Source organism: Balaenoptera musculus, chromosome 12 (assembly GCF_009873245.2).
Source record: "Balaenoptera musculus isolate JJ_BM4_2016_0621 chromosome 12, mBalMus1.pri.v3, whole genome shotgun sequence".
Lineage (NCBI taxonomy): Eukaryota > Metazoa > Chordata > Mammalia > Artiodactyla > Balaenopteridae > Balaenoptera > Balaenoptera musculus.
In genome coordinates, this window is record NC_045796.1 from 22012251 (window position 1) to 22032839 (window position 20589).

General features: G+C 40.4%; 2 protein-coding genes across 4 annotated transcripts in view; one reads left to right on the top strand and one right to left on the bottom strand.

Annotated features, from left to right (window-relative positions):
• The window catches only part of ADAT2 (adenosine deaminase tRNA specific 2), a 113186-nt gene extending 106956 nt beyond the window's left edge, over positions 1-6230 (top strand). For both annotated transcript variants that reach the window (XR_005022177.1, XR_005022179.1), the window contains one exon: positions 4796-6230. The gene's annotated coding sequence lies outside the window, so the exon portion shown is untranslated. The remainder of the gene's footprint in view (positions 1-4795) is intronic.
• Positions 6231-6985: 755 nt separating this feature from the next.
• The window catches only part of AIG1 (androgen induced 1), a 230535-nt gene continuing 216931 nt past the window's right edge, over positions 6986-20589 (bottom strand). For both annotated transcript variants that reach the window (XM_036872008.1, XM_036872009.1), the window contains 2 exons: positions 14517-14680; positions 6986-7676 (listed from right to left, as the gene is read on the bottom strand). In XM_036872008.1, coding sequence (XP_036727903.1) covers positions 7639-7676; positions 14517-14680 — 202 coding nt within the window. In that variant the 3' untranslated portion in view covers positions 6986-7638. The remainder of the gene's footprint in view (positions 7677-14516; positions 14681-20589) is intronic.

Here is a 20589-nt window from a genome sequence, read left to right on the forward strand (position 1 = left end):
TTGAGTGCAGAATACATGCTGCAAATTGCCAGGTTCTATCACAGATGCAAACTCTATTTATTACTGGGCTTCCTCCCCTCATCCCTACCACCCTCAGTTCTCAGAAACTTTTACCCAGACTTTCAACTAGACTTTTGAAATCAATATAGGGACTTCCTAAATTATAATTGAACTAGTGCCAAGATTATAGTCTCCAGTTGAGCCAGTTTAAGTGGAAAACTCACTTCTTAGAGGTACAATCTTTTAGGGGATCTGTCTTTGGAAAACCATTTTGTAATATAAAAATTCCAAAATTACTGGTAACCATACTACAGAATTTATATATATAAAAGGAGTGGTAAAATGGTGATGAAGGACATTCGTGCTTCCCTGGAACTGCCAACCAGAATCTATGGTTCAGGATAAAACTTGCCAAGTGTCTCACCTCTTCAGTTCAGAGAGCTGCCTTCTTGATGCCAGTCCCACATTGTGAGATGTGCTAACGGAAGGCCTTCAGCAGAACCAGTTTCTTTTTCTATAGGTTTGTTTTATTTTATTTTATTTATTTATGGCTGTGTTGGGTCTTCGTTTCTGTGCGAGGGCTTTCTCCAGTTGCAGCAAGCGGGGGCCGCTCTTCATCGCAGTGCGCGGGCCTCTCACTATCGCGGCCTCTCTTGTTGCGTAGCACAGGCTCCAGACGCGCAGGCTCAGTAATTGTGGCTCACGGGCCTAGTTGCTTCGCGGCATGTGGGATCTTCCCAGACCAGGGCTCGAACCCGTGTCCCCTGCATTGGCAGGCAGATTCTCAACCACTGTGCCACCAGGGAAGCCCAGAACCAGTTTCTTAAACCCCACTACTTTGGTCTTTATAGAATAAAGAACACAGCAGGGACAAGGGTATTAGACTTCTGAAGGAAGGTTCATGAAGTATTAACAATGCCTTTTCCTTCCTTCCTTCCTTGCTGGAGAGCCTGGGAGACAGAAAGCAGGGAGATTTCTATTTGTTCCACCCTCTTCTGTTGAAATCTGTGTTTCCCCAATTCCCTCCACCCTCAGTAAGAGCTGTGGGGTTGGGGGTAGGGTTGTGTGCCATGGAGCTGACAGAACATTTGGTGCTGCTGCTGGAGCTGTGAGAGAGGGTGCCCCAGAGCAGCCTGGGTACCCACCCTTAGCTTGGCAAGGATGGAGGAGTGCCTGTCATGGAAGGTAGCTGGAGCTGGACAGAAGCAGAGACCTCGGGGTGGATTGCTTGTTGCCTTGGAAATAGGGGAGCAGAGGACAGGGGTACTGTGCGAGGGTGGACCCTCGTGGAGCTCCCTAAAGAGCTGACAGTTTCATCCCCACTCTAAAGCCAGAGCCAACACTTGTTTCCAGCCCCTTGGTGTCAGACTGAGAGGCAGAGAAGGGAGTTGCCAGCTCTGATGTCATTCGCTCTACAAGCAGAAGTCCCTCCCTTTTTCCCCAGGCACAGGGAGGAGAGAGAGGGGGATGGGGAAGTTTTGACAGTTTGGATTTCAAAAAGCACAGGATGAAATATTAAACCTGAATGGGATGAAGAAATAAGGTGTCTGGCTCAGGTAGGATGCAGGGTTGAGGGCCCAGAACATTTAGCGCTGCTTGATAATGAATGAATTCCATTCTTGCAAATATCTATGTTGAGACTATTCTTTCAAACTTATTAATATGCTTGTGCATGTATGTAAAACTGGAGATAGCAGTAAAAAAGCTCTTACGTTGTGTTTGATTTTACATGCTTGCACAATTCCCTTGAGAGAATATTACTGCATGGGTTGATTTGACTGGGGCTTTGAAAAGGTATCTTTTCAATGAAGCTTGGCCATAAGATGGTTACCTCTCTTCCTGGCAAACCTCCCTGTAGCTAACATAGGCATTTGGTATTACTCCAAAATCCTTCGAACTGTACTTGAAATTAGAGTTATCTGTCTCAAAAGTTTTCATTGCTTAGTTGATGAGGAGGCAAAGCATCCAAATGTCTTTGGATGTTTCCATGGGGACTTCTTCAATGATCCTCAGCACTTCCATTTCAATAAATCAGATTCTGAGCGATTTTGACAGGCTTTCAGCACTGGGTAATTGGTTCGGCTTAGTGAAGGACAGCAGTGTTGGTCACTCAATGATTAGAAAGTCACAAATATGAGTTTTAGATATTACCACTTGGCTATTACTCTGTGTGTAGAGGTGTGTGTGTGTGTGTGTGTTTAGCGTAGCACAAGTCTAGCCCACATAAACATATAAAAATGCTTAATGATAACATATGTTTCTTATTGCTGCTGTAAAAAATTATCAAAACTTAGTGGCTTAAAACTCAAATTAATTACCTAACAGTTCTGGAGGTCAGAAGTCCTAAAGTCAAGGTGCTAATAAGGGCAGTATTGAGGCTCTGGGGGAGAGTCTGTTTCCTTGCCTTTTTGAGCCTCTAGAGGCTACCTGCAATCTTTGGCTTGTGGCCTCTTCCTTGCATCACTCCAACTTCTGTTACCATGGTCACATGTCTTGCAATCACTGTGAGTTTCCTGCTCCCTCTTACAGGGACCTTTGTAATTACGCTGGATACACTGGATAATCCAGGGTAACCGTCACATATCAAAATCTTTACCTTAATTCTATGTCAAAGTCCCTTTTGCCATGAAAGGTAAGATATTCAAAGGCTCTGGTGATTACAGGATGTGGACATCTTTGGGGGATGTTACTACCACGTCACATTAACTAAAAAAGCAAAAAATCGTATGATCTCGTGCACCTGTAAAACGTTAAATTCCAATAACTGTTATGATCATGACTTCCTATCTGTCTATTGCCCTCATTTCCCTGTCTGCAACCTTATTGAGACTGCCAATCTCTGGACCATTTTACTGTGTCCCAATGTTGGTCCTCTGTCTTTCCTCCTCAGTTCCTTCTAGACCCCATGGTTCATCCTTCCGACCATCCTTGCCAATGCCCTTGGCTCACACCTGCTTGTTCTTTTGTGGCACCTACTTTCAACTTCTTCATGATGCCTGGTTTGTTGAAGTCTCTTGGAGGAAATCCCCAAATGGTCCTTGTTATCACCAAGGTAAATTCATGATCTTTGAGGGCCCTCAGTGTGGGCTTGACAGCTTTCTATATTTTCATAGCCTAGGCCACTCTTTTAGGGTACGTTATAGACTCCAACCCCATTCTCTGTTCTCTCACTCTCTTCAGACAATTCTTTGAGGAAAAAATTGAAGCCATCAAAGCCACCAAAAAAGAAGTCCATGAACTTTGCCCTTTGTCCTGCAAACTCACTTCCAAGGACTTTTGTCTCTTTCCTCTTTCCTGTGACAGTGGGAGAGGTGTTTCCTCCTAAGGCTAACCCAGAATAGTCACAAACCAGGAATATCCACAGTTGATTCACATTCCCCTCGCAGGCTGTGTTCTACAGGTCTAAGTTCTGCTTTCAAAATGGCATTCTGGGGGACTCCCTGGTGGTCCAGTGGTTTGGACTCTGCACTTCCACCACAGGAGTCATAGGTTCAATCCCTGGTCAGGGAACTAAGATCCTGCATGCCTCGGGGTGTGGCCAAAAACAAAAAATGGCATTCTGTAATTGCTAGCTCTACTTCTTTACCATCCACTAATGCCAATGACTCCTCAATTCTCTGGAATCTAGATTCTGTCCCTACAATTTCACTGAATTGGCACCTGACCTACATACAGAAAAATCCAAAGGCAAGTTCATTATCAAACCCATCCCAGGCTAATTCTCCTCCAGGTTTCTTATTTAAGGAAATGGTGCTCTCATTATCTTGATCGCATCTTAGATGGTATTCTCTCAGTTACCCTACAGTATATCAGCTACAAGACCTGAAGATTCAATTTCTTAATATATGTTATATTCAATTTCCTCATATATATTATATATAATAGTCAATTTCCTAATACCTATATTATACATAAATACATTATACATTATTGTACATATACTATACATATTATATATAATATGTACATACTTTTCCCATATCTCTATTATAGGATCAGATGTTCATCTATATTCTTATATTTTTTATACTTTTTTTTACATTTCATTATTTAATCTATCTGAAATTGTATGTGTGTACGTTTTGCGTGTGTGTGTGGGTGTGTGTTTTAAGGGAGGAATCTAGCTTTTTCTTCTTTACCAAATAGTTATTCATTTGTGGTAGCACCTTTCAATCATTTAGTATGCCTTGCTGATTTGAAATGCTATCTTTATTATTTACTAAATGTATATATATTCTAGGACCTGTTTCTGGGTTTGCTTTCTATTTTATTGATTTTCCTCTCTATTCTTGAGCCATACCACGGTATTTTAGTTATTGCATTTTTATAATATGTTTTAACAGCACAAGTATGCTTGAATTATGTGTCATTTTCAAGATTTTTCAGTTGTTTTTACCTGTTTCTTCTGTTAAATGAAAAAAAAACTTTGGCAATTTTAGAATGGAGTTATATAGTACTTATAAATTATTTGGAGGAAGAAATAACCTCTTTAAGAATGGAGTCTTCTTTTCCAGAATTTAGGATATTTTTCCATTTTTATTTGTCTTTATAAAAAGTCCCTCAGGAGAAAAATGTACGTCATTTTGTCATGAAAAATTATCATTTTATTATAGTATTAGATTTAGGTTCCTGGTATTTTATCTATGATAAGCAAAATTTTGGTCTTATTTTGAGGGGTACATTAAGTCTGAAAAATAATTTGAGAAGCTTTTCATTGTTCTGCACCTTTGGTACAATTTCTTGTTAAACGCTTGCCTATTAATTTGCATTAGTTAATTATTATTTCTTGTTCCAGAAGTGGAGCTAGAAGCACATTCCTCCTCCTCTCCCCTCCTCAAGAATGTGGATGGTGGATTCGTCTTTACACTTGCACGTAGAGAAAAGGGTAAAGCGTGAACATCCTTTTGAGCACTGGTGGGGTTAAGCCGGAGGTTCCAAGCCAAAGGGAGAAACCGCAGGTCATTTTTTTCTCACCACTCGATGATTATAGAGCAAGTAGTAGAGTCATCCGGATGGATTCTGCTCCAGGACAAGCCTGGAGTTTCTGTGAAGGGTCAGTGGGTGCATTGGCAGCACCTGGGCTGGGTGGGCGTGTCTTAGCACATTCCCTTTCCCCGGAGGGACAGCCCTGGGTGTCTTGCCAGAAGTGTGGCCAGAGTTCAGGGCCTGGGGTTCCCAAAGCAAAGGTGACCCACCATGGGAAAACCAAACCAAACCCCAAATCTGATCGTATAATCGTATTTCAAACCTAGCAGTGATGTATAAATCCAACGTGCTGCAGTATAAGTGAGTTGAATCAGCCTTAGGTCTAAGGCCCCACAGGTGTCAACTCCTTTAGGTGTTGGTTTGGTGGCAAAAAGTAGGAAAGTGTTATTTGCTAAAGAAGAGGGGTAGTAACAGGGCTCCAGATGAACTGTCCCAGAAAGTCCTTAAAAATATTCCATTCCTTGAGGTTTCTTCATTCTGAGAGTCAACTGGAGAAATAATTTCCTTTTAAATGGTGGTTTTTCTTCTTTCCTGCCTTTTTTTTTTTTAAACAACATTTGATTTTCTGTTAATAATATTAATTCTATAGTTATATAAAACTTTTTTTTTAAACATAGACCTTTCTCACTTCAGGTCAAAATATAACTTATTTGATGCTAGATGTAACACACAAACCTCTCAGAAAAATAACACTGTCACGGACATCTTTATCTGGTTTCTGACCTTAAAAGGGAATGCCTTTGGTGTTTGAGATGACTGTTTCTTCTCATGATGTGAGATATTTTTATATTACTAATGGTATTATCAAAAATAAATGTTAAAATTTCTCAAATGCCTTAGAGCAACTGTGGAGAGAATCATATGATTTTTTCTTTGTGCACTATTGAGACAATGTTTTTAACAAAAATCCTAATATTAACCCAGCCTTGAATTTTTAGAATAAACCTTACTTTTGAAAAATGATTTCTATAGTGTTGGCTTTATGTTGCTGACATTTTAGCTAAAGCAAGTAAAAAAGTATTTTTTTGCATGTTACCTTTGTTTTGAGAGTTTTATTAACTTTGAAAAATAATTTGGGAAGTGTTTCATCATTCTGTAATCTTGGAACAGTTTAATAAACATGAGAATTGTTACTTGAAAGTTTTCAAGAACTTGCTCATAAAATGCTCTGGACCCAACTCCTTTTTTGGAGATAGTTAATTGAACATTAAAAAAAATGGCTTTCCACAGGGAGATCAGCTCGGTGCTTTGTGACCACCTAGAGGGGTGGGATAGGGAGGGTGGGAGGGAGATGCAAGCGGGAGGAGATATGAGGATATATGTTTATGTATAGCTGATTCACTTTGTTATACAGCAGAAACTAACACACCCTTGTAAAGCAATTATACTTCAATAAAGATGTTTAAAAAAATGGCTTTCATGAATATCAGTCTATTACAGCTTTCTAATTCTTATTGAATCCCATTTTCCTTGAATTTCATTGGATTCTAAGAATTTGTTGTCATAGTTATGACACTTGTATAATTAAAAATTTGTTCACATCTGTGCTTGTATTGCCAAGTAGTTTGTGTTTCTCTCTTTTCAGTTAATGTATCAGTAGTTTCATATTTTAATGCTATTTGTATAGATGAGATACTGCATTTATTAATCAATTTATTTATCAGTTCCGCTGTTTTTTTTCTTGCTGCCTTAATTTCTGCTTTTATTTTTATTCGCTCCTTCCTTGTATTTCTCTAAGATTTATTTTTATGTGTTTTCTACTACCTATTTGGCATTAGTATTATTTAAAAATCATTATGGTCAAAGACTTTGTAAGTTAGCTTTTTTTTTTCAACAAGATTATTCTTTTTGGATTTATCGAAAAGATACATATTTTTAAAATAAAAAAATTGCAAGAACCAGGCTCAGTAAACCCATTTTCAACAGGTGATAGAAACAAAATAAGAAAGGAAACACCAGTGTTGTTAGGGGTTTGAGACGCACCATGCAGGCATTAGGCTAGGGGTTGCTTGCACTTTATTAAAGTTATAGTTTGCATCTAGGAAATGTCTCACAAAATTAAATCATGAGATCCAAATACACTCAGGGTTTTAACTAAATCAATGCAATTATTACTCATATTGCCTGTTGGAGACCAACTGTGACGTTATTGCAATAGGGAACATCCATCTTGTTTCCTCCAGGCTTATGCTTACATTCTTCAGCCTCCTGTAAGGACTAAATAAATACATGAATGCTATGCCTCACATCTGCTCCTTTGACTTTCACATATTTCTCAACAAGAAACACAATAGGATTCTATTCTTCCTTGATTAAATGGAATTACAATTGCAAAAATTAAAATCCAATGACCAATTTTAGTTTTAAAAATTAGAAGAGGTAAAAAAAAAAAAGAATAAAAGATGTTATTATCAATAATGAATTTGGAAAGAATTCTTTAAAACACAATTGAGGGCAAGTTATTTTGGAAATATCTGTATTTTATTCTTATATATATATTTCTGCATAAAAGGTGTTCCCTCTCTCTGGGGCAGGGAGGTGAAGGCGGATTCCAATGGTTTCTTTGAAGCTTCCTCTCCTGCGTTACCAACGCCCGGGGGTACTGAGTCTTCATTGGTGGCTCCATCCTGCTCTTCCATTTAGACTTAGATCTCATTCCAATTTAGGCTTCTCTTTCTCTTCTTCCATACCTAGAAATACAGGCAAAGTTCTTTATTTGGACATCAGATTAAACTAGGAGCAGGTTTGCCACTCTCATCTCTCCACACTTCTCCCCACAAACCCTTCATGCCCACCCCTTTTCTCCTCGCTAAGAAGAAAAGTCATTTACAACTTTCTCCAGAAACTTCCTCAGTGACCTCCCTCCCTCCCCTTCCCCCCAAATCGGGACATAACTTCTCTGAGACACACCCAGCTCTTAAGGCCTCTGGGAGTGAGGGACGCAAGTTAGTTCTTGACTCGTTGAGTTTGCACAGAAATCCCAACCGGACTGCCTTGTAACCAGCTTCTAGCAACAGGAGGTGTGGAGCTGATGAGTTTCAAAGAGACCTCATTTATTTTTATTTTACTCCTGTCCCTTCCCAAGGCAAGGACTCTGGATTTTCAAAAGCAAATCTTTTTTGTTTATTTGTTTTGTTTTGTTTTTAAGGCCCATAGAGAGCTTATTAGCCACAAGAACTATTTATTTCCAGACCCACGTGTACTTAAACTCAAGTTCTCCCTCTGTTCTACCCAGGCCTGGTAGAACTATGTTTTTCTTCCTGAAAGACTCATACGTACTGGACTGGTAAGACCTTGCCTGTTGTCTGTAGTGAATAGTTAGTGATATTTCATTTTCCCGGAGATGAAAATGTTTAAGTCATTCTCATAAATTAAAGTTAAATCTGGCAAATGCTCTCCACTTCTTTTTTCTTTTGCTTCTGTGTAAACACCTTTCTCCTAACACCAAATTCTCAGAGCCTTTTTGCTGGAACAAAAGAACCCCAGATACTGCATTGCAGGTTTTGTTGGTATTCTCTTATAAGTTGCAAATTCTCTGAAGGTAGAGCCCTTAACTGTTTTGTTCCTGATTATATCCCAAGCACCTAACACAGTGTCTGTCTGAGAGTAGGAGTTCAATTAATCTTTATGGAATAAATTAATAAACGGTGAACATAGAGAAGGCCGAACTAGTGGGAAAGCAGTAGAATGAAACATGGAGGGTCGTCACAATAGGGCTTAGAGTAGGAGAGACACCCCTGCGCCTTCCCCCAGCTCCCAGCTCCTAGCACCATGTGTTTGTGTGATCAGGGTGGTAGCAGCAGAATGCGGGTAACATTCTCAGAACAGGTGTCCTTAGACAGTCTTTTACGTTTGGTTTTCATGACTAAGGAACTGGCAGAGATCTATAACACTTTTTCCAAAGTACTTCTCAGAAATCATGTTAAGGAAAACTTCAAATTGAAGAGTAAGGACGTCTGAAGGGAGGAGGAATAAGGTTGAGAGGGAGAAGGCAGGAGATGGCTTAGTTGTTGGGTAACCAAGGCAAAGGCAGAAAAACACAACATAGATTCTGTTCAAACAGCACACATGACTTGGGTCCCAGCTCTGTCCCATGTTCCCTCTCCTGTGGAGAAGCTAATAACTGCTTGCTTTTCTTTTCAAAGTCTCTTTTCTCCTAAGTGTTCTCCTGCAGATGGGTTGAGTTGGCAGCAATAGTGGAATCTTAAAAAGCGGGGGTGGAGAACAGGGGGTGTTCATTGACCCAGACAGGGAAAATGGCTCCCCACCTACTTTAGTTTGGCAGCTTTGAGGTGGACGGAAAAAATTAGACAGCTGTAAATAATATTTGGAAGAACCAGAGGTATAATTTCCACACAACTAGCAGAAAGAAACCTGTCACAAAGCTGAGGCAGGATGCTCTTTCAGAAACGTAGAGGAAGAGCTGATTGACCCTGAGAGAGTCAGTCACATGCGGTTCCCCCATGCTGGGAGAGGGGCCTTCCGGGCGGGCGGCGCTGGAACCCTGGAGGCCTGCGTGGGACATGAGCTGGATGGAAGGCTGGGGGAGCACAAAGGCGGAGGTTTCTGTCACATGGGCCTGGCTCCGACCTCCTCTCCCTTCTCCTCTTTTACCTGCTTTTCCCGCCCTCACCCCAACCTTTCACTTTTGGACACTTGCATTTCTCGTCGTATAAAATTTGACTTTAATAAGACTGGTCATCCCAGTCAGACACACTGGAATTAGAATAAATTTTTAGCTTAAGCACAGAATATTTCAGCAATTATAGGCTGAACTGTGTCTCCCTCAAATTCATGTGTTGAAGTCCTGATGCCCAGGGCCTCAGAATGTGAGAGGAGGCCAAGGGTGTGTCTGCACAACCATTTGCTAAAGAGATGAGGCATGTGACTCATGGATCCAAGGAACCATCTCAGTAGAAGCCAGGAAGGACCTGTGGGAGACCTCTCATCTGATGACTTGGAACCCCACGAATTACATGGGAGAATTCTGTACCAGCAGAAACACAGCCAGCCTGGACTGAGAGACAGAGACAGGATGAAATAAAGGAAGAATGAATCTGAAGGTGGCCCAGGGGCCGGCTGCTCCTTGGCCCCAGAGGGCCGCCACCCAGCGCCAAGAGGGCGGGGCCACACCCCCCTTCCTGAGGAGTCCTGAGGATATGGCATTCGGCCAAAGAGGATTATTCTCAAGCCTTAAACTCGAACGGAATTTGTCCTGCTAGCTTTCAAACTTGGTTGAGAACTGTGACCCTTTTCTCCCTATGATTCTGTTTTTTGGAAAGGGGAATGTATGTTCTATGCCTGTTCCACCACTGTGTTTTGGAAGTAGATAAATTCCTGTCTGGTTTCACAGGTTCACAACTGGAGAGCAATTTTGCTTCAGGATGAATGAATCATACCCTGGGTCTTACCCATACCTGCTTTAGATGATATTTAAGATGAGATTTTGGACATAAGAGTTGATGCTGGAAATACTTTGGGGGTTGTTGGGAATGTACTTTGCATGAATGAAGGACGTGAATTTTGGGGGGCAGAGGTAGAATGTTATGGGCTGAATTGTGTCTCTTCAAACATAACCCCTCTTACCTCAGAATGTGATTGTATTTGGGAATAGGGTCTTTTCCAAGTTAAAATTAGGGTGAGCCCTAATCAAATATGGCTGATATCTTTACAAAAAGGGGAAATGTGGAGATAGCTTCACGTATAGGGGAGAATGCCATGTAAACATGAAGACGGTCATCTACAAACCAAGGAGAGAGGCCTGGGCCAGATCCCTCCCTCACAGTCCTCAGAAGCAACCAATCCTGCCAATCTCCCGATTTTGGACTTCAGGCCTCCAGAACTGTGGGACATTACATTTCTATTGTTTAAGCTCTTTAGTGGTCCTTTGTTGTAGCTTCCCTAGCAAACCAATGTAACATCCACAAAGCCACCTTGAGTTACTTTCTTTTCTTTTCTTTTCATTCATTCATTTATTTATTTATTTATTTATTTATTTATTTATGGCTGTGTTGGGTCTTCGTTTCTGTGCGAGGGCTTTCTCCAGTTGCGGCGAGCGGGGGCCACTCTTCATCGTTGTGTGCGGGCCTCTCACTATCGTGGCCTCTCTTGTTGTGGAGCACAGGCTCCAGACGCGCAGGCTCAGTAGTTGTGGCTCACGGGCCTAGTCGCTCCGCGGCATGTGGGATCTTCCCAGACCAGGGCTCGAACCTGTGTCCCCTGCATTGGCAGGCAGATTCTCAGCCACTGCGCCACCAGGGAAGCCCTTATTTATTTTTTTAAAAAATATTTATTTATTTTGGCTGCATTGGGTCTTTGTTGCTGTGCGCGGGCTTTTCTCTAGCTGCAGCGAGCGGGGGCTACTCTTCGTTGCGGTGCGTGGGCTTCTCATTGCGGTGGCTTCTCTTGTTGCAGAGCGTGAGCTCTAGGTGTGTGGGCTTCAGTAGTTGTAGCACGTGGGCTTAGTAGTTGTGGCACGTGGGCTCTAGGGCACACAGGCTCAGTAGTTGTGGCTCATGGGCTTAGTTGCTCTGCGGCATGTGGGATCTTCCTGGACCAGGGCTCGAACCCGTGTCTCCTGCATTGGCAGGCGGATTCTTAACCACTGCACCACCAGGGAAGTCCGAGTTACTTTCTTTTAAAAAGAGCAAATGCTTCATTGTTAATTTAGCCTATTTTAAGGGCTTTTTGTTCATAGTTCATATCAGGCTTATCTGTTTTGTTATTTTATAAGCTAGATCCATGATTCTGAGTAAAATTTCTGAGCTCTCATGTGTCTGGGTTTCCAATGGTGACATTCTGATGGTTTACTAGAAATAACAGAGGATTGAACATCAGTCAGAAGGTGTTGACTTTGCAACCACTTATTTTTTTCTTTTTAATTAATTAATTAATTTATTTATGGCTGTGTTGGGTCTTCGTTTCTGTGCGAGGGCTTTCTCTAGTTGTGGCAAGCGGGGGCCGCTTTTCATCGTGGTGCGCGGGCCTCTCACTATTGCGTCCTCTCTTGTTGCGTAGCACAGGCTCCAGACGCGCAGGCTCAGTAATTGTGGCTCACGGGCCCAGTTGCTCCGCGGCATGTGGGATCTTCCCAGACCAGGGCTCGAACCCGTGTCCCCTGCATTGGCAGGCAGATTCTCAACCACTGCGCCACCAGGGAAGCCACAACCACTTATTTTGGTGGGTCACTTATTGCTGGGCCTCAGCTACCTCTTAGTAAAAAAATTAAAAATTGGCATAGATGGTTTCTAATCTAATTTTTGATTCTAAGATTCTGTAATAATGTGATTTTTATTTTGAAGTTGAAGCCAACATAACCAAGTGAAGGAAGCTGAACCATTAAAAATCTGTAAAGATGGATCCAAGGAAGGGGGCTCAAATGTGGTATTCCTGCTCCTTGGGGGGTTTTATTTGGGGTGTAATAAATGTACTCAGGATTGTAATACTGTACTTGATTGTAGTCAATTCCTTCTAATACATACACACACACATGCACACACAGAAACGACTGCTTTTAATCAACAGTTTCAAACTCAACTACCTACAGAACCAAGCCACTGTGAGGGAGCAAAATGGCCTGGTGAGAACTAGGGAAAATTAAAGGGCCATATAACGGGGGCAACTGTTACTCATTTCTAATCCATTGTTGCCAGAAGAGGATAGTGGGCTTGGTGTTGCCAGATGTTAAAATACTTGATTAGCTGAGAAATCTGTCCTTTATGTGAAATCTCCCAATTTTTAAATGTTGGTTCAAAAACAAAAATCCTATGTAGGCCTAACAAAACTTTTTGGCAGGTAAAATTTGGAGGAGGCCATCAGTTTGCAATCACTCTCATAAACAAAAAAGATGCACTTGACACAAAACATCTGCCTCTGGGGAATTAACTAGATGGTTCCATGTAGATAAAATTAATCTCTACATCTGAAATGAGTTACAAAATGTTAGTCAACCTTAACTCATGTTATTAAGAGAATGGCACAAATTAACTTGGACAGATCATTAAAAACAAGAAACAAAAACCTTAGCTTCACTATTCATTTTTAACGTCTAACTCAAAGCTGCTAAAAAGCAATATTCTATTAATCTAGACTGGATTTTTTCTCTCTTGGTTTTCAGGCAATCTTCTCTTAGAAGTAGTAGAACAACGGCCAAATGAACTTTGGAATCGAGCTAATCAAGGGGAAACAGGAGTCATAAGTACTTCCTGAATAACATAGATTGGACACATTAGCTTAAATTTAAATATAGCCTTTCTCCCAAGAAGCTGAGAAAAGTTTATATTTTGTTTTGAAAATATTTTTGTAAGTTAACTAAATATTTTTATAAGTTATCTAATAGAGAAAGATTACAATTCCCATTGAACAGAGAAGAAAATTATTAAAAGATTAATTTCTGGTCCCCCAAGCTGTAGCCGGAATTGGTAAAAATATTTAACACTTTTTCTAATAGACCACTGCCTAAAATCAAGCCAGCTACTGAGAAAGGAAACCCTCAAATTCCTCTGGGCCATTTAACATTGGCTAACACCTTGACGCATACAGTCCTAGAAGATCCATGCACAGAAGAAGTCCAATTCGATAACATGCAATGACTGTGTTTTATTTGTCTAATTAGATCAACTTCCTGGCATAGTATTTGGCACGAAGGAGGGTGCACAATGTTTGTGGATCAGAGATCATTTGCAGGTGATGTCTACAATGTTGTGACTGTATCGGAGGCGATACCCAGAGGTCTCTAAAATCCCCAAACCATCTTGCCTTTGGATGTATTTTCATGCAGGACTCAAATCACTACATATCTGTGCTGTCGTTTTTTCCACCTTCCTATTTTTACGTTATCTGACATACACTTTGGACAAGTTTTGTTTTGCACAGCTGGGGTAAGATTACGTGCCTTGCCAAGATGGAGGCTCTGCCATAAATAGAAACAAAAGGGAAATCAAATCATAGGTGAAGAGAGTTTTTGCAGCAATGAAGTATTACCCTTTACTGCCCGTCCCTCTTTGCCACCTTCAAGTCTTGAATATGACAGTCAGTGCTTCATCACACTTGCCAGAGGTATTCTGCACTGCTGAGAGTTCTGGCAGAGTGGTGGCAAGCCCTCTTGGAAGCTGCTGCGCCCACGCGAAGGATGATGTAAGAAGTGGAGATTTGGCTGATTTCTAATGAGACTGTTTGGTTACATTTAATAATTTGTCTATTTCACCGGGGGGTCCCTTTAGCTACAGCAGTGTTTTGTTAGTCAGAGTGAACTTCCTAAACTTTTTTTTTCTGCTAACGCTACATTTCTCCCTATAAAAATTTATAGACATGCTTCTTTTGTCTTAGATTTGGATGTTTTACTAGCTAATATGACAAAGTGAGTAATAAACCTTTCAGGTAACTGCCAGCAGCTCACATTAATATGGTAGTTATAAAAATGAAACTCTTCATAAGGGATCCTGTGCTACAGTGGAATTTTCCATCCATCTCTGCACACACTCTTTTAGGCAGCAATTCTTTTGTTTTATGCTCCCCCAAACAATACTTACTTCTCTGTGTATCCCAGATATAGCTGTTCAGAACTTCTCCCAGCAGGTACAAAAAGTTCATTAAGATGGTTGTAGACCCAAAGAAGAGGATTCTGGCTCCTGGGCCAATGTGTTCCAGGAAAGGGTACACCCACATCCCCGTTACGTGATGCACCCAACACACCCTGCAGTGGAATCGGAAACGAGACAGAGACAGCAGTTACTCTCGTGTCAGATTTTAAAGCTGCTGATATTACAAATACAGACCCCCCTACTCCAAACATTCTTCAGCAAGGCCAGTCGCCGTTTGCTTCTGATACTCCGCAACATCCCAAGTGTCTGTCAGCTGATAAATGGATGAGCAGAATGCTGTATACACGTACAACGGGACAATATTCAGCCATAAAGAGGAACGGAATTCTGACCTTGAGAACTTAACGCTAAGTGAAATAAGCCAGACACAGAAGGACAAATATTATATGACTCCATTTATATAAGATACTAGAATACCTAGAATACTTCACAGAGATGAAATGTATAATAGAGGTTACCAGGGCCTGGGGGGAGTGGGGAATAGGGAATGATTATATATGGTACAGAGCTTAAGTTGGGGATAATGATAATATTTTGGGTATAGATAGTGATGATGCTTATATAACACTGTGAATGGATTCAATGACACTCAATTGTACCCTTATAAATGCTTAAAATGATAAATATTATGTTGTGCTATGCATATTTTACCACAATAAAACATTTCCATGGGGTGGAAATTAGGAAAAAAATATCTAAAAATTTCCTTGGTGGAGGGAGTCAATAATGAAAGAAAGATTGAGAAACACTGCCATAGAGGGGAGAGGCACTCATTAAGCCCACCCAGGTCACCTTGACTGATTGTCCAAACTAAAAGATTTTTACCAAAAGAGGAAGCCAAGCTAGTCACAATTAAAAACAAAAAACAAAAAAACGGAGGCATTTGTGAGAATCAACAGAAGTTAAGTTGAACTACCCTAAGGGATTCTGATGCATCATATTTTGTTTGAATTTCATATAATTTTCACATGTCTTGAAATATTCATCTTCTTTTGATATTTTCCCAATCATTAAATAATGTAAAAACCATTCTTAGCTGGGTCATAAAAGAACAAAAAAAGAAAAACAGACGGTGGGTGGGCTGGATATGGCCCACTGGCTGTAGTCTGCTGCTCCCTAATTTAAGTAGTTCTTTGTATAATGGCCAACAGGCGCATGAAGAGGTGCTCAACATCGCTAATCATCAGGGAAATGCAAGTCAAAACCACAATGAGATATCATCTCATACTTGTCAGAATGGCTATCCTCAAAAAGTCAAGAAATAATAAGTGTTGGTGAAGATGTAACGAAAAGGGAACCGTAATATACGTTGGTGGGAATGTAAGTTGGTGCAGCCACTATGGAAAACAGTATGGCAGTTCCTCAAGAAATTAAAAATAGAACTACAATATGATCCAGCAATTCCACTCCTGGAATTATACCTGAAAAAAATGAAAACACTAATTCATAAAGATATATTCACTCCAATGTCCATAGCAGCATTATTTGCAGTAGCCAAGATATGAAAACTATCTTAAGTGTTCGTCAACAGATGAATGGATAAAGATGTGGTATATATACACAATGAAAAATTACTCAGCCATAAAAAAAATGAAATTTTGCCATTGCAACAACATGGATGGGCCTGGAGAGAATTATGCTTAGTGAAATAAATTAGAGAAAGACAAATACTGCATGTTATCACTTATATGTGCAATCTAAAAAATACAACGAATGAGTTAATATAATAAAACAGAAACAGACTCACAGTTACAGAGAATAAACTAGTGGTTACCAGAAGGGAGAAGTGTGAGGGGAGGGGCAAGATAGGTGAAGGGGATTAAGAGGTACAAACTACTAGGTACAAAATAAGCTACAAGGATGTAATGTACAACACAGGGAATATAGCCATTATTTTATAATAATTTTATATGGAGTATAATCTATAAAAATATCGAATCACTATGTCGTACATCTGAAACTAATATGATATTGTAAGTCAACTATACTTCAATTTAAAAAAGTAGTTCTTTTTATTTCACAAAGGACCTTCATGCACATTATCTTATTTAGTCTTCTCAGCAATCCCAGATATAGCATGTCATCCTCATTCTACTGAGGTAAAAATCAGAGTTTATAGAGTATAGTCAGAATATGTCAGAACTGACAATGGAAATGTAAAATTCTCAGGTTAGGGAAGTGGATAGCTATTCTGAGTATATAATCCCCCTTACCTTATTCAAGCACCCTATGAAGTACGATTATCCCCATTTCACAGATAAAGAAACAGACTAGATTAAAGAACTTGTCTTTAAAAATGGCAAAGCTGGGAAAGGAACGCACATCTGATTTCTCTTCTCCTGCATGGACTTGCTTCTTTATATGAGGCATTTAATATTGTCTCCAAAAACAGAGAAGGTTTTCTTTTCTTTTCTTTTCTTTTTAAGTTGTTTTGACTTAGTAGGTCATCATACCATCTCAGATACAGAAGTCCTGTTATGTGGGGTTTCACCTGGATTGGTGTGAATGATGCATCCACTTGTCTTAACAGGTTGTGTGCTTTCACAATTTGTTTCCTTGATATAATCAGGGCTCAATTTTCTGCACATAAATGACTCACGGCCTTGCTCATCTATTTGTGGAGAGTTCTCAGTTCTTGGTTGACTTTCAATTTCTATCTCATTCTAAGACCTTCTCATCTTAGTGCCCAAACAGCTTATGCTTAAGGTAATGATGTCAATTTAAATTTTAGTCTAAAGAAATTGATAACCATAGTGTGTGTGCATACATATATATGAATATGCTATAGTATTATGAGACTTCTGGGGTTGACTATTTTATTAAATGTACCTCCAATTTCATTCACTTGAATGTGCAATTAAGAATGAAATTTATTGGGCTTCCCTGGTGGCGCAGTGGTTGAGAGTCTGCCTGCCAATGCAGGGCACGCGGGTTCGGGCCCTGGTCCGGGAGGATCCCGCATGCCTCTGAGCGGCTGGGCTCGTGAGCCACAACTACTGAGCCTGTGCGTCTGGAGCCTGTGCTCCGCAACAAGAGAGGCCGCGATAGTGAGAGGCCCGCGCACCGCGATGAAGAGTGGCCCCCGCTTGCCGCAACTGGAGAAAGCCCTCACACAGAAACGAAGACCCAACACAGCCATAAATAAATAAATAAAAAAAAAAAAAAAAAAAAAAGAATGAAATTTATTAATGCCTCCTGTCTGAGTTGTGCTGCACACTAGGGATACAGAAGCAAATGAGGCAAGGGTGGTTCTTGTTCTCACGCAGTAGTCTAACGAGGAATACAGATATTCACAGAGAAAACACAACTGTAGTCAGAATTAGGGTAAGTGTAGGAGTGTCATGGGGGCAAAGGGATCATTCTCTGCTTTTTTGTGAACCTTACACTTACCATTAGGCATTCTTTCTCTTATGAGTGTTCACCTTCCTTTCAAACCAGTTTTTTCACAGCTTATGAATATGCTCAAATGCTTTTCATTCAAACACAATCAAAAAGTTTCCATCAACTTCACAAATACTGCTCTATATCTCTCCTTCTCTTCAAAGACAAACTTCTCCAGTGAGTCTACACTCATTGATTCCCGGTCTGTACTCTGCACTCCTCCTCCTCCAACAGTCTGGCTTCTTTTCTTATGCTTCACCAAAACATATTGGCTCTTCAACCTCAGTTTCTCCTGTTTTCTTCCTACCTTTTTGGCTGCACTTCTTGGTTTCCTTTCTAAGTTCACCCTTTACTCCAGCCATTAAACGTTGAATTTCCTTAAGGATTGGCTTTTAAACACTCTTCTCATATTATGTCTTCTTGCTTGATGAGTTCTTCCATGTTCAATGCTGCATGTCTACCACCTATACAGATATTCCACAGATCTATGTCCTAATCCAGATTTCTCCTCTGTTCCAGAACAGTTGATCAAATAGTCCTCAGAACATCTCATTTTACACATCTTAATGGTACCTCAAACTCGATACAGCTACAGCCGAAGTCATGCTTTTTTCCAACAAGCTTGGTCCTCCTCTGGTATTCCATTTCATTCAATGGTACTATCATTCATTCAGTTTTGTAACTCAAGCCTGGGGGTCATCTTTGCTGTGTCCATCTCTTTCACCACATATATATATTCAGTCCATTACTTTGTCTTGTTAAGGTCGTCTCACACATCTCTCTAATAAGTCAATTTTTCCCATCTCCATGAACAACATCTTAATTTTTGTGATCATCTCTGTCTAGAGTAGTGTAATAGTTTCTAGTTTGTCTCTGCATTTATTTTTGCCTCCTTCCAGTTCATTCTCACAACCACCAGAGTGAGTGTTTCAAACTAGAAACCTGACACATTATATGCCAGCTTCAAACATGTTATTGGCCTTCCATTGCTCTTTTTCAAAGACCCCTATCTTTTTTTATTAAAAAAAATTTTTTTAACATCTTTATTGGAGTATAATTGCTTTACAATGGTGTGTTAGTTTCTGCTGTATAACAAAGTGAATCAACTATACATATACATACATCCCCATATCTCCTCCCTCTTGCATCTCCCTCCCACCCTCCCTATCCCACCCCTCTAGGTGGTCACAAAGCACCGAGCTGATCTCCCTGTGCTATGCGGCTGCTTCCCACTAGCTAGCTATTTCACATTTGGTAGTGTATATATGTCCATGCCACTCTCTCACTTCGTCCCAGCTTACCCTTCCCCCTCCCCACGTCCTCACATCCATTCTCTACATCTGCGAAAGACCCCTATTTTTAATGAAGCCTAGAGTGCCCTTCATAGAGTTGGCTTCTACCTGTCTCATACCCCCACCTCCTACCTTGCTCCTCTTACACTGGCTTTCATTTGTTTCCTTGATTTTACCACGTTCCTTCCTGCCATGTGGATTTACACATGCTTCTGTTTCTGCCTATGCTGTTAGTTATCTACCCCTTAGACTCATTAAGTTATATTTCTATTTTATAGCTTAGCTCAACTATTATAACTAACCAGCCATCACATTGGAAAGTTTTCCCTGATCTGCTAGAGTAGGTCAGATTTTATACATTCTTATAGAACCATGAATCTCTTTTATTTTTTAAGCTCTTCTTTTATTAGTACTTAAATTTGAATATCTTCATTTGCATAATGGTTCTCCCCTTCTAGCATATCTAAGTTCTGTGAGGTGAGGGACTGAGTCTATTTCTACATATCATTGTATCCTCAGTGCTTACCACAATGCCTGTTATATAGTAGGAGAAGGAATAAATGAATAACGTAGCATTTAAGCTGTGATGGGAAGGATGAGTAACAGTTAGTTGAACAAAGATGGGAGGCAAGAACTTTCTAGTCAAAGACATGAAAGCAAGGGTGAATTCCCAGATGTTCAAGAAGAAACCATTCTTATTGAAGTCAAGGGAGAGGGCATGAGGGGCAGGCAGGTGACAAGCTGTGGGTGGCTTTTTAAGCCATGGTAAGAATTATAGACTCTGTCCTAGTGTGGACAACAGGAAGTCTTTGAAGGGTATTAAATAAATATGAAACAGATCAGACTGACCTGGAAAACAATTGTATCAGAAACGGCGGTGGCCAGGTCTGGAATGGTAGCGTTGGGAATGAAAATTAGTTGGTAGATTTAGAGCTATTTAGACCAGTGTCCATCAAAAACTGTAGGTCATAAGCAGTTGCATGCTGTATATGGTCAGGAGAGCTTGTATCTTTAGGATGTTTGCAGGCTTGTTAGTTGGTGGCTTAAATTCAACCATGGTGGGAGTATTTATACCAAAAACTGCCAAATGCTACATATCTGGCTCTCCTTGCCTCGCCTCCAGAGAGCTGGCTGTTAAACACTTGCCAGTAACCCACTGGTTACTAGCATTTTAAAAAGCAACAACAGAAGAAAACATAATAGAAAATATCAGAAAGCCTTGCATATAACGATGATAAAATTTTTTTTGCAAAACTTCTGTTTCACTTGTATGTGTGTGTATGTGTGTGTGTGTGTGCATGCTGGTTGGGTCATGATGCAAAAGATGT